The 14,317-nt window shown below is 37.2% G+C and overlaps 1 protein-coding gene across 2 annotated transcripts in view; it reads right to left on the reverse strand.

Moving 5' to 3' along the window:
• PTPRZ1 (protein tyrosine phosphatase receptor type Z1) overlaps positions 1 to 14,317 on the reverse strand; it is a 133,131-nt gene that overhangs the window by 46,783 nt on the left and 72,031 nt on the right. For both annotated transcript variants that reach the window (XM_042816179.1, XM_042816178.1), the window contains exons 3-9: positions 14,071 to 14,250; positions 11,833 to 11,984; positions 10,612 to 10,707; positions 10,288 to 10,354; positions 7,527 to 7,684; positions 5,970 to 6,120; positions 472 to 656 (exon numbers count right to left, since the gene is read on the reverse strand). In XM_042816179.1, the coding sequence (XP_042672113.1) occupies positions 472 to 656; positions 5,970 to 6,120; positions 7,527 to 7,684; positions 10,288 to 10,354; positions 10,612 to 10,707; positions 11,833 to 11,984; positions 14,071 to 14,250 (989 nt within the window). The remainder of the gene's footprint in view (positions 1 to 471; positions 657 to 5,969; positions 6,121 to 7,526; positions 7,685 to 10,287; positions 10,355 to 10,611; positions 10,708 to 11,832; positions 11,985 to 14,070; positions 14,251 to 14,317) is intronic.

Here is a 14,317-nt window from a genome sequence, read left to right on the forward strand (position 1 = left end):
AAGAGGCTAATGAGAACAGATCACATTAGTGAAATACCATGAAGCAGTAAATCAGTAACTTAATACTTATAGTGGTACGACTGTACAGAATCTAATTAGCTGCTAGCGTAGGTAATTCTTTGCAGACCAGTGAGCAATGAAGTACAGATCACTGTTAATTGACTAAGGGGTTTATGGCTAAAGAGCAATGAGCTTGACATGGTCATATACTTTCGGGAAAACTATAGGCAAATCAGAACAGAACTCCAAGAAATTTCTTTGCCTGTGGCCAAAAGAGGCTTTTCTTTTTTTTTTTTTTTTCCTATTTTTAATTGTCTCTGTAGCTTCAGAGCAAAAGAGACAAGCACAGCTTTTGTAAGCTGCAGCCAAATTTTTTTATTAAATTAGCTCCCAGCTACCTAAACCCTTAGAATAATTAATGGCTGCTTTGTCATCACCGCTCTCAATGAAACTTGAAGAGTTCACAGTTACCAAGTCCTGATACCCATCTGTCAGAAACTCATGCTTAGTCTGGTCTTCTCCATCCAACTGTTGATAAAAGACAGCAAACTTCTCAATCATGGTATCATACACAACACGAGGTCTTTCCCATGTAACCAGAAGACTGGTATAATTCTTTGGATCAGATTGGACATTTTCAGGTTCTGAGCTGCAAACTGAAAGAAGGACAATAAAGAACATGATACTTATTAAATGGTAGAAATTACTCCAAAGGTCTTGATCCACTTCCCATCAAAATCATTTAATGTCTTTAATGGGCCTCATTTTTAGTTTTCTATTAAAATATCTGAGACGGCATGCACTATCAAAAGATACTGAGTCCTGACACTAGTTAAGCAAAAGCAAGTTAATTTGGGACTTCTTTCCCCCTCTTTTTAATATTGTATTTTGAGAAAGACTTGTGTTCAGTTTCTAGTAGCTTTAGAAGGGCTGCACACTCTCCCAACAGCTACAACAGATTGGAATATGTAACAGATTCTTTCTGAAGATTGAAGGTAAATATATCATACTTGAATTCTGAACCTTTTAGTAGAAGAGATGAAAGACAAACATGGAGGGATAAGAATGCATAAGATTAGCTGGTAGCTATTTCATTTGACTACATTTCACTATCTAAACAGCCACTGAAGAAGTCCAGTAAGAGGCACCAAAAGAGTCTGTGGATGCAATCTAGACCAACAGGTCTGAGTCTCCTCCTCATCTCTTGCCCTTTCACACCACCTTCCAACCAGAACCTCCTTTGCCTTCATTTAGCTTAGGTAGAACTGACTTCCAAGAGGGAGGTTGAAAGAAGTGCAGAAGAAGAGGTATGAGGCACTTTGAGCTTGGCAAAATGAGAATGCTTTCCAGACATTGCCAGCCTGCTCCTATCATCATGTTTTAAGCATTGCCCTGGATATCCGAGCTTGTTGCAGTTCCAAGTTCACTCATGCACACCTTCTTGGTAAGCCTGGACCTTGCACTCCAGACAAACTCTGGACAGGTAGCTATTTTTGCATTTCTTCCAGTTTTCCCCCAGTACCACATTTTTCATCTTATTCAAATAAGCTGAATCTTCTGATACATCTCTAGATATATCGAGATGTACTGATTACCAGTGCGCCAGAAATGTGCTGAGACTTTGTCATTTGGTATTTAAATCACACAGGTACCTGTGTGTAGCTTGAAAGTAATATACAAGGTCAAGGTAACCTCTGTGAAAAAATTGCACCAGCAGAAAATGCAAAGTATTTATCTTAAGGTCACTGAAAAATGACTGACAGATACAAGAAAATATAAACCAAAACAATGTACAGCTGAATCATTCAGGCTGAGATCATTTTCCTTCCTTGCTTTCGTCATCTCTGTTAGTGTCACACATAGAACTGATGAATGTCAAAAGTCTTCTCTAATTTTTGGTTCCCAACTGCAAAGAGATCACAGCAGCCAGATATGAGCTGGTATAGTGGAATGAAAGCCAGGGGTCCCTAACATTTACTGTTATAAATCCCTCCTCTTACATGTTTGAAACTGCAGATGCTAAGGACTGTGATTGAAATACTGAGACTAGAATTCTGTCTCTGTCCTAGTTTTTTGGTATTTCCTATACTTGGGCACACCCATACTGAATTTCCTTTTCTATTTGCTTTTATATGGACTGAAAAGGAATATTATTCAATCTACTTTTTCATTTATTACCTTATCTCTATTGCTATATTTTGTCTATTAAGCAAGTCAAAATTATTGATGAGAATACATGAAAAATATCATTTAATTAAATATTACACATGAAAATGTCTGTAAGGATATTGCAAAGTTTTAACTGGACTTTTGCACAAGTAATTAAATGTTCATTCCCTATTTGTAATAAAGCAGGAAACATTTCTAGAATCTGAGAACACGTTTAAATCAAACTGCGAGTATCTAGTAAAAAGCAGGGAAAGTTATCCAGCTAATTAGGAAAGCAAGAGTTGTAGATTCTTTGGAATTCCCATAAAGGAAGCAAACGTCATGATACTACAACGTCTTTTGCCTGACAGTATCACAATTTGAAGATACTCCATTAACTTGGCAATTTACCACTCGAACACTAGAGGGCATTCAATACTCAGAATTTTGAGACAGAAATTTCTGCCAGCCTGTATGCAGGTGGGAAGTTCTGCAAATTCTGGTTTGATTTAATAGAAGATGTGCGATTTTTGCGTGCCTTAACAAGAGGAAGTGTTGGTTTGTGTAATTCAGTTTGAATTGTACAGCTTACCAGGCTCTGAATCTACTGCCCTACTTATTTGTCATATCATTTTTATTCATTACACTGAACACTCCTAATTGGAGTAAGCAAAGAGCAAACTAAAAATAAAAAAATAAAAAAAATGAAGTTGTATACATCTCATTCCATAACTAAAGCTTGTCCTCCCAGTTCATATCCACGAGAGGGCACAAGGAAATCATTAGACAGCAAAAATGAATCCCTTCTTAATTCTGAGCATTATGTATACCATAATTTTGTTTATTTTATTTATTTATTTAGATTTTATATATTTTAATATATATGTATATAATATATATAACTTATACATATTTCGATAAATCAAGCCACTATTATATTTTGCAAGGTATTTAAAATAACTCTCCAAATATTTTTTTGTAGTATACCTGCCAAACTTTTCCTTGCTCCAAACTCACACTGCAAACTTCTCTCCACTGTCATTTTTCCTCCCTTCCTCTTTTGCTCACCAGAGTGAATCTGGGTCTGACATTTTCGACTGTGCTCAAATTAGCTATTACAGAGCATTTAAAGCTGGAGGGTTGGTGTCTCCAATACAATTTATTTCACTTTGACTCTTTTCCATGTTGCCCTGCCAGGTATGTTTTTCCAAGGAAAGTGAAGTTCTTCTCCCAGTTGTTTTCACTCTTATGATGCTTAGCCTCGTTCCTCTGAGCAGCAGCCAGCAATATGCCTGCATAATAGCTGTGTGCACCTTGTTGTACACCTGTTGTAGTCCTTCCCAAGCTGTTGTCTCTTCCCCCTCTTCAAATTTTTGTTTGTCATCCTGCCTGTGCTCTGCTCTTGTCTTCATCCATTTTCTTTCTCAAGGGCTTGGGAAAAGCCAGGAGGTCATGTATCAACATCTCTAATCAAAGACTTCTGCTCTGATGCTGATTTCAAAAATCTGGGCAAAGGGACTACAAGGAAGGAAGTCACAGACATTCAGCTGATTTTTTTATTTTTTTTTTTAGTCTCAAAACAGCAAAATACAGTTCATGAGAAGTCAGAGGCCTACTCAAGGCTCTGCTGGGCTTGAATTCAGATCTCTGCTTTACATACATGAGTGTTCAGTAGCTGGTTTTGAATATCGTACTCTAATGCACCTATCTTTGCCTGTTCTGAAATAAATTGTGAAATAAAACACAATCCATCCAGCTTGGAAGTTTTTCATGTCAACTGAATTGCATCATTGAGGAAGATAAGATTCATTAGCATCATCATCAGAAAGTCTGTACAGTGTATAAGTTGATCAAATTTAACTTATTTAAATATGAATAGAAAAAAAAACCCTGGATTTTATCTTTCTCTGAATTTTATACAAAGTATTACTGAGACATAATTGGATGCCTTTTCTTTTTTTTTTACCCTATATTTGCTGATTACATTTTCTTTAAGTTGAATCTGGGTTCAATTTTTTTTTTTTTTTTTTTTTTTTCATTCAAATCCAGGTTTTCAGCTGTGGAATCACTGCACTTTGTTTAGACATCAATGACTTTTTAGATCCCATGTTACATTCCATTTCCTCACCAAGAATGTCCAGATGGGGATTTTGAAAACTTCTAACAACATTGCTGAAACTAATTTTATATGCAGATCAGAGAGATACTCTTAGTCCATCTAGTGAAACGCAGCTTTATTTGAGAAATAAATGAAGTAATAACAAAAATAGATCACATACTGAATTCTACTGCCTAGTGAAAGCCTACAACGCATTCAACAGGAGAAAATTGGGATGCTACCATTCTGTAATCTCAAAATCATTTTTCATGTGGTGACTTGAAACTAACTTGTTTCAACAGGTTACCTGTCCAAATCCAGTCTTGACATTTCCCATGAGTTGTCCAAATGTATTTCAAAGGTCTCTCATTCTTGTTGTTGACTAAAGAATAAGGACTTGAATAAAGAAGACATAAGCCTATTTCCTCCTGGAAGTGTTCATGCTGTAGTCTTCACATCTCAGCACGTAAATTCAACAGTTCTTAAGGATTTTAATTTAACTTCTATCAAAAGGTAGGGGAAAAAAGCAATGATCCTCTGATTTTTACATGAAAAGAATTCTATAATGGCCTTTTTGTTTGGATGTATGAACGTACGCATATAAGATGTTGCATTTATTCAGTGTTTATTAATGTTAACAGAAATGTGACTATATATACAGGGAGACCTGAAATTTAAGAGATTTCTTTCAGTCCTTCTATGTCTACAATCAAACTAGAATTTTTAATCTACAGTTAGATACCTTGAGTACATAGTTTGGAATAAATACTGTATGTGTTTGTGATGTCACTGCAAGACACTTTTTTCTTAAACTTCATAGACTGAAACCCCTTTGTTCTGTGTTAAACAAATCTACAGGTTAATTGAATAAGCTTGTTAACCTACTCTGAAACTGGACCTAGAGCAAATGCAAAATTCTCTGCTCCTAAAACGCTAAGTATGAAATTTTAACTACACACAAGCATTTGGGATGCACTGCATAGCGATTCATCATTACATGAAGTTGAATGGCCTTCCAATTTTAAATGGTATAACTCAATGAAAAAAGGATCCTAATATCTTTAGGTTGGACATTCTCTCCTTATCTGAATGGATATTATGCTCACAGGCAAAATATCAGATCCCAGTATCTACCTTCATTGTAGTGCAGAAATAAATGATGATTCCTTTTATTTTTCTTGGCTCACGAGTGTGAAAATCATTTACTTCCATACGCTGTCCTGGTCACATAACTTTCACAGGCTTCCCCAAGGTTTTAGGTAAAACAGAGGTCAGATTCTGGCTTTTGGGATTCTCTACATCTATCACTTTCTTAGTAGTCTATGTGAAATGAATTTGGTGATGTCACGTTCTATTGAAGAGGCATGCATGTTATACAACGAAGAACCAAATGGGTTTGTAAAACAAAATCCTCCTGCAGCCCCTGAAAGGGCAGCTTTGTTTAGGTCTGAAACACATTAAAAGGGCAGCGCAAGAAAGCTTGAATTGACGTGATCTTCACTGAACGTTTGGTCGAGACAAGCATTTAATTTTCCACTCCATTTAATCTGACATGTTTTATGATTGCCAGTTTTTTTTTTCTTTGAAGTGATAGATTTATGAATAATAATACACTGTGCTACTTTCCACACAATTTAAAATGAGTATTTTCATACTAGGATGACTCTCTTACTGAAAATCGTCTTTCAACCCACGAAAAGAGGAGTGACTATTCAGTAAATACCTGCTTCATGAATTTCTTCTTGTCCAGTGTAAGAGGAAAACACTTGCCCAGAAAACTTATATCGCTGCTCTCGAAAGTTGTTCTGCAGATAGTCCATCAGCATCACATAGCCAGACTGCTGCATCGTAAGGACTTCACAGAACACTGCTAACTAGAAGAGGTGATAAAAAAAGAAGTTGGAAGTCACAGCAAATCAATACGCTTCTTCTAAGAGGCAGAAAAACCCTGGAAAAATGGCACTGGGAAATTATCCCTGTTGAGTTTCCTCAGAATGCATTGAATTTGCTAGTCTGTATCTACTGGTTTACTCCACCTGCACTTCACAAAATCACGGAATCACAGAATCACAGAATTGTAGGGGTTGGAAGGGACCTCCAGAGATCATCGAGTCCAACCCCCCTGCCAAAGCAGGTTCCCTACACCAGGTCACACAGGTCGGCATCCAGGCAGGTCTTGAACATCTCCAGAGAAGGAGGCTCCACCACCTCCCTGGGCAGCCTGTTCCAGTGCTCCGTCACCTCACTGTAAAGAAGTTCTTGCGCACATTTGTGCGGAACTTCCTATGCTGCAGTTTCCAGCCATTTCCCCTTGTCCTGTCTCCACTCACCACTGAAAAGAGTCCAGCCTCACCATTCTGCCCCCCACACCTTAGATATTTATAGACCTGGATCAGGTCCCCTCTCAGTCGTCTTTTCTCAAGGCTGAACAGACCCAGTTCACTCAGCCTTTCCTCATAGGAGAGATGCTCCAGGCCCTTCACCATCTTTGTGGCCCTCCGCTGGACTCTTTCCAAGAGATCCCTGTCTTTTTTGTACTCAGGAGCCCAGAACTGGACACAGTACTCCAGATGAGGCCTCACCAGGGCAGAGTAGAGGGGGAGGATCACCTCCCTTGACCTGCTGGCCACGCTCTTTTTAATGCATCCCAGGATGCCATTGGCCCTCTTGGCCACGAAGGCACACTGCTGGCTCATGGCCAACCTGTCATCTACTAGGACACCCAGGTCCCTCTCTGCAGAGCTCCTCTCCAGCAGCTCATCCCCCAGCCTGTACTGGTGCATGCAATTATTCCTCCCCAAATACAAGACTCTACACTTACTTTTGTTAAACCTCATCCAGTTTCTTACTGCCCAGCTCTCCAGCCTGTCCAGGTTTTGCTGAATGGCAGCACAGCCTTCAGGCGTGTCAGCCAATCCTCCCAACTTCGTATTATCAGCAAACTTGCTGAGGGTGGCCACTATCCCCTCATCAAGGTCATTGATGAAGATGTTGAACAAGACCAGACTTCTCAACCATTCTTCTGACAGAGCTATGCTCTATTCACTGTTCAGACAGGGGAATGCCAAAGGAGCATTTTTTTTCCTGTCTGGACCAGAGGTCCAGATACATTGGAGAGATTACCTTTGATGACTGCACAAAAAACTTCATACTAGAGAAAAAAAATATGCCAGACTGTTGGGCTGGTAATAAATGGCATGAGTTTTTACCATATGCACTGTAACTGATTTTCTCTGTTATGATGTATATTTGTTTTATTTTGATACATTAAATGAATTACCTGGTGCTCCGAAATACTAATAGTATCTTTGAACACAATCCATTCAACTGTTTCTGAGCAGGGAGGAGTTGATAAAGACCCATTGTAAGTGTAATATTTGTCTGTTGCATTCGGTAAAAGGTTCAGCAAAACAAATGGTTCTAAGGCAGCCTGTTTTCCTGAAAAGGAAACCAAATGTTTTTTAGAGTAAAGTAGTAATGAATAAATAGAAATCACACTATCCCAACGAGTTCCTATTATGGAACCTCACTAATTTTGAGGCTATTTGGAATCGAATTTTCAGAGAGGGTAGCGTAAGAATAAATTGCCGCACCTTTTCTATTTAGATTGAATATTGTTCAATACAAATTTTGCTTATTTGGAGAAGTATAATGGGTTATTCCAGTAGCAAATATGGGAACCAGCATATTGTTCACAAAATCTTGTTCAACTAAGTGTTCTAGTAATTGTCCGGGATGCCAAATTCTTGCCTCACTCACGAACTTCAAAGAAAAAAATGTTAAGCCTTTCTAGTTGATCTCACCACATGACTTCGAGCTCTCCCTGAATTGTTGAGTTTCTCACAGGACCTTAACTTCTACAGAAAATCTCTGCTGGTGGAAACTGTCACAGTGACAAATCTGAGAGCTGCAGTACTCAGGTCTGCAGAAGCAGAAATTCATTAGATATGGGAGTTTTAAAATAGCGACAATAACAGCTTTACACAAAGCAGAGAAGGATGCAAAGACCTTCTCCAGGAGAGTTATGACCTTTCTGTTTATTCTCCTTTGAAAATAATATCACTTCTTTCAGGTCAGCAGTTTACCAGGTACCTTTGTCTGCTGGGAGCAAGCATGATGAATTGCTCAGTCCATCCACAGAAAGCTAAATCTGTGCTGATATGGCAGTAGGGTCCAGCACCAAAAATTAGCAGAAATGGTACCAATTTCCTCTTGACAGAATTTTTCAGTTTATGACAATTATCAATGATCTGCCTTATGGATTGGTGTATCCAAAACAATACTTGTTTTTCACACTGTGGAGTACTGCAGATCCTCATACACTTTATTTCTATTCAAAGTAACTGATTTTAAATGTGTATTAATTTGTTGTCTATTACTTTTAGAGTCCTAGGTGGATTTCTGACCTGTCCTTGTCTTCACAGTGAATTATATTAGCAGTTTATTACAGATCATTGATGCTTTTGTTTCTGCACAGTGACTGTTTCAGAGTTGACATTTGAAAGCTAGTTCTTCCCCTCTCTAATCCACATATGATGAAAAGGAAACTTTTAGCAATGCCAAGCAAACACATCCTTTCATTCCTCATGTAAACATCTTTAGACAGTAAGTACCGTGATTATCTGATAATGTTTTTTGCTGGTATATTTTTCTTAGAGTAAGAATGAATGGTCAGCCTATGCTAGGTAGAGGTTTGGGGACATGAAGCTTTAGATTCTGCAAGTTTGTATTTTAAAATGCCTTTGAATATAATAAGCAGCCTAGATTTTAAAGGCAAACACCTACAAAGAATTAAGAAAAAGAGAAACTCTGTCTGGAAGGAATAGGACACCTCTGCACAGCTTGGGAATTCAGCAGCTGGGATTCAAATACATATAGTACAGATGTGACTGATAAGGACAGATCATACATAAGGCAGGCAAGGACAGACTGTGTGCTATATGTTTTTCTTTGAGATGAACAACTTGATTTACTTGTAACCTGAATTTTGAGAGCTCATTTGCATTTCATCCAAGAAAACCATATTCTGCTCATTGTTGAAATGCTATGTAGTGGCTGTATCTTGAATCATTCTGTTGATAATTTACAGCTCCTATGCAAAGCTGTAGCACAACATCCATCTTGATGTATTACTCACTTTCCTTTGTATTTCACAGAAGATGGCATACAAAGATAGTGAATTCTGACAGATTTATATGTCTCTCTCTTCTGCCTTTGCAATCTGTGGAAGTTGCTCACTCATATTTATTGAACAATATTAGCTCTCAGAAGACAAACAATTTAGTGACATGCATTTGAAAATTTTTAAAATAGTGACATTAATAGCCTTTAACACTTTCAACTCATTGATACCAATGTGCTTTACGAAACTGAAGTATGGTTACATGCAGGAAAACTGATGCAATGCTGGACATTTTGTCAGTCATGGCCAACCATGGAACAAGAAAATGGCCCTATGCAGAACATCAGTCTTTTGTGTTTATTCTTCTGTGAAGCCACTCTGAAACAGAGTTAGAAAGAGAGGTCCATGTGCTTGGGGTAAAGCCGTAAGTAATTCTAAAGCAGCGTCAGCAGTATAAATAATGCCAGTACAGATCTAATATAATTGAATCATTTCAAATTCACATAGCAGCTACTGAAATAAGCATTTCTCTCCACTGGGTCTACAGAATACTAATATTCAGGTTCAGTGTTTGTAAAGCACATCTTGGAAGGGTTCAGCAGGGTTATTTGGCTTCCAGCCACATACAATACTCCAGAAATCTATGCCTAAGAATATTCATGGGATAAAACAGACATTTCACGTGACTTTTAGCATTTTAAAAGTTGCAAGTTCTTTGGGATAATTATATTTACCCATCTACACTTACTAGTGTTGTTACAAATATTCAGTCTTGAAGTAAATTAAGTCTTATTTCTAACAAAATACATGCATCTATGCTCTTGAGAACTGTGATCCCCAATGCCTTTAAGCTTTCACAATTATTCTGAAATTGAATTTAGTCTAACCATTAATCAATAAAACATGGTAGCAGACTTACCAAAACGACTAACACTATCTACTCCATTAATGATTGGAATATAATCCGGATTATCTTCTACTCCAATCTGTTAAAAAGAAATTGCATTTTTTACATCACACTTCTTGAAAAAATAAAATTGAAGGTTGCAGTTTACCACCAAAATTATACATGGGCTAAACAGTGCATAAATATTTGCAAATCTGCTTTTTTTTTGGTGAAAATAAATAAGAAGAATATATGCAAATTTTTAACACAGTGATCACACATTAAAACCCTTTAAATTCAGTTTGAACATCTGCTGTTTCAAAGCTTGATAATGACACATAGACTTTTTTTTTTTACCTCAAACAAAATTGATAAAGCTCTTAACTTTCCATTTCCTTTAATTGCCTCTTCGAAGTCTGTAAATAGATCTCCATCATAGCAGTAGATTTGCATCTGCAAAAAAATATATATTAACATGTATTACATACACAAAGACAATCAATGCAATTATTTTTATTCCTAGTTTGTGTATAAATGTTCAACCAACCAACTTAGCACAAATACATGGATATTGATATACTGTATATTCTGATATGAATATACAGAACAGAATTAATCAACTGTTACCTATCTAAAAAGTTCTACACTGGAAAATCATTAAGTCTGGAAGAGCTGTCCTTCAAGGAGAACATCATTATCCACAGGCAATACAGCAAGCCTGGACAGCCAGCTGATACCGTATATTTAACCTACAGTACTCAGAGGAAATCAGTCTTGCAATCAACTGTAAAACACAAATAATAAAGCAGGCTGTCCCTCCTGCACCTGCCTTGCAGTAAGCATAGAGAAACACTGGTAATAAAAGATTTCCTAGGATTCTGTGCCCACATTTGCTGTCATGGGCATTGGGTTTGTTGCAGCCCTTCCTCTCTAACTTTGGACTGGGAAATCTGTAATGCCAGGTCACTGACATGAAGGGGACAGTCTTCTACTGAGAGTGACTTTTCATGTGATGGTGGATGAGGTAAATCTTCTATTAGATGTCTTGGTGGGATAGGTAGAGTATGAGTGGGAACTTTAAATAGCTGTGAGGTAAAAAAAAAATAACACCTCCCAGGGAAAGCTCCTAGCTCACAGCTCTCCTTAGAAAACAGGAGAACATTGATACTAATGCTTTGCTTTAACACTGAAATGCAAAGTTTCTGAAGTGTGGAGCAGCTCCTGGCTCTCAGTGAAGCCTGGGTTTGAAAAATCAGTTTCAATCTCAAATACTCCACCACTGGGGCACAAGATGGGCCAAACCTGTGGGGGCTTAAGCTTTGTCAGATTAGCAGGACCAACTCCCAGTGTCATCACAGAAGACACAGGAAAATGCAGGTTAGACATTTTCAATGGACTAATGCCTTACAGTACAAGTAAGTAAGGCATTTAAGTACATCACTTAAATATTACTAATTTGGATTGAAGTGATGATTAAATTCACCAGTAAGCTTTAATTATGTGATAAACAAAGGTGCATAGTAAACAATGTTACTTTTTGCAGAATGACAAATTCTCAAAATCTATTCTATACTCTACCTCAAGAGGAAATTTTTGTCCTTCCAAGCTATGTTCTGATCCATCCGATGACGCATTGCATTTTCCCCAGTGAAAAACGATCTTGCTTGCTTTGAATACAGTATCTAAGCCACCTCCACTTACATAGTAATCATTTGTCAGGTTAATCTCCACTAAACAAAGAGAAAGAGAGGAAAACAAACACAACAGTGTCAATATAAAAGCTAGTCAAGGCATCTATGACTCTTATATTTCAGAACAGGTGCAAAAAGGCAAATATGATATGCTTATTTTATTATATTTTATACATAATTTGTCAGGAAGTTGGTCATTTGAAGTAAAAAATGTATTAATTCCTTGTTAATTCTCCCCTGGGAATAAGTGATGATGGCTCTTAAGCTGGACAAAATTGTATGCAAACTGCAGATGGAAATGAACTTTTGTCTGCTGGAGGGAATTAGCAGGGTGGAATAGACCAAACCCCTACATTTGGCTTTTCCACACGTAATGACTGTGAATTGTTTGATCTCTTGTTAAAACAGCACTAATGAAGTTCAATTCCATTACATTTATCTTCTCAAGACTTTGAAAAGAATTTTAACTGGAGAGCTTTGCAGTTCTTATAGTATCTGAATTGTATTGCAGAAGGAAGAGCTCACACCAGTTTTATGGACTTTAAAGAATGTTTTTTTGGGTATCTCTTTAAAAGAAAAACATATTTTTTATCTCAGTTAATAGAGCAAATGGGAAATAAGCGATTTGTTGAGTAGTATGTATGAAGTATATGATGACACCAAGAACAGAAAGTAGGAACAATAGCACTAAAAACAACCAAACTGACCTCCCAAGGTACAAAAGATCAGCCCAGACCATCAGCTGCAGGAACTGCAGGGCCTGAGTGTGAAGGTGAGCATAGTGGATGCAGGTATGCCCAACTGAATGCACTTTTCAAGCAAGTGGTGAGGTTATGAGAGGAAGTCACCAGTCCACATAGGATCCAGGAATCTGAGCAAGAGACTGATGAGTTGCACTGTACGTGGTATCTAGACTCTGAGGGTGGTAAAGCAATGACACAGATACCCAGAGAAGCTGGGTAGCTCCCCATCCCTGGAAGGCCAGGTTGGATGGGGCCCTGGCCAGCCTGAACTGGTGGGTGGTAAACCTGCCCATGGCAGGGGGTTGGAACTTCAAAGGTCTTTAAGGTCCATTCCAACTCAAGTCATTCTCTGCTTCTATGAAAATTAAAATAAAATAAAATAAAATAAAATAAAATAAAATAAAATAAAATGTGACTGATCCAGGAATTTTCTGGGCACTGCTGTGAGACAAAGATATAGTTGTTAGAAGATGCCTTCCTTCATATCAGCACCTGAAACAAGTTATAGTGCATCCACGAAGCTGCGTTTAGATGCTGCTATCCTAGATTTATAGCAAAGTGGTTGAAAAATATTTGTCTGGTAATATATTTGCCACCCTAAGCTTCTTTTCTGTAGCCACAGAATCACAGAATCATAGAATAGCTCAGGTTGGAAAAAATCTTAATGATCATCAAGTCTAACTGCAACCTAACCACATTACACTGACTCTAACAACCCTTCACTAAATCATGTCCCTGAGCTGTGAATCATCTCTTTCTAAAATACATTTTTAAGATAGAAAAAACAAATCAGACTACAAAAGCACCTGTTTCTCTTTTTTTCTTTTTTTTTTCTTTTTTTTTTTTCTTTTTTTTTAAATTTGAAAAAGGGAGTTGAAGTGAATAATTCATACATGTGTCTACATTACAGGTGTTGATGTGTGGATGAATCCCACCACCATTAGATTTTTGAAACTACAACTGGTCCTCGAAGTGCTTCCAGATGAGTAAGTAATTTATTTGTATTTAAAAAAAAAAAATGATTTCTATATATTCATTTAAAATTCTAGACACTAAGTAATAGCTATCATTACTTTGTAGAAAACAGTAAATTACTGTTCAGCTTAGTGAAGTGCTCATGATGATATGATAGTAATGCTGTGATTTCCTTGGCTCTATCTGGAACATAATTTTCATTTGTGCTTTAGTGGCTTTCTATTATGCTTGGCTATAGTCATCAATTGTGTAGTTTTTTTTTCTATTATTGTTATTAAAATGATAAATTCAGAACACAAAGACTATGGAAAAGGAAAATGAAAAAAGTGTAATTAAAAATCCACGGCTTGTTGTCCTCTATCACTATTAAGTACTCTAAACTCCAAACATGAAACATGATATTTTACCTGTTTTGCCATTGTTGCGAATGAAAGTATCTTCTCCAGTTTCCTTTTCCCACCCATGGAATTTAAGTTTCTTTAGATTCACATTCACTTGGGTAAGGTCTTCATCTATATTAATAGGAGATTGTTTGGCACCATTGCAAGCTGAATATTTTTTTCCCCAGTCCGTTTGGTTCAGAGTTCCTAGAAATCAAAACACTGCAGTAAATACATTTAAACCTAAACTGATATCCATACATTTTTCAATGTG

This window comes from Centrocercus urophasianus, unplaced genomic scaffold (genome assembly GCF_019232065.1).
Source record: "Centrocercus urophasianus isolate 14NV4802_14NV808 unplaced genomic scaffold, USGS_Curo_1.0 seq_15, whole genome shotgun sequence".
In the NCBI taxonomy this organism is placed as follows: Eukaryota; Metazoa; Chordata; class Aves; order Galliformes; family Phasianidae; genus Centrocercus; species Centrocercus urophasianus.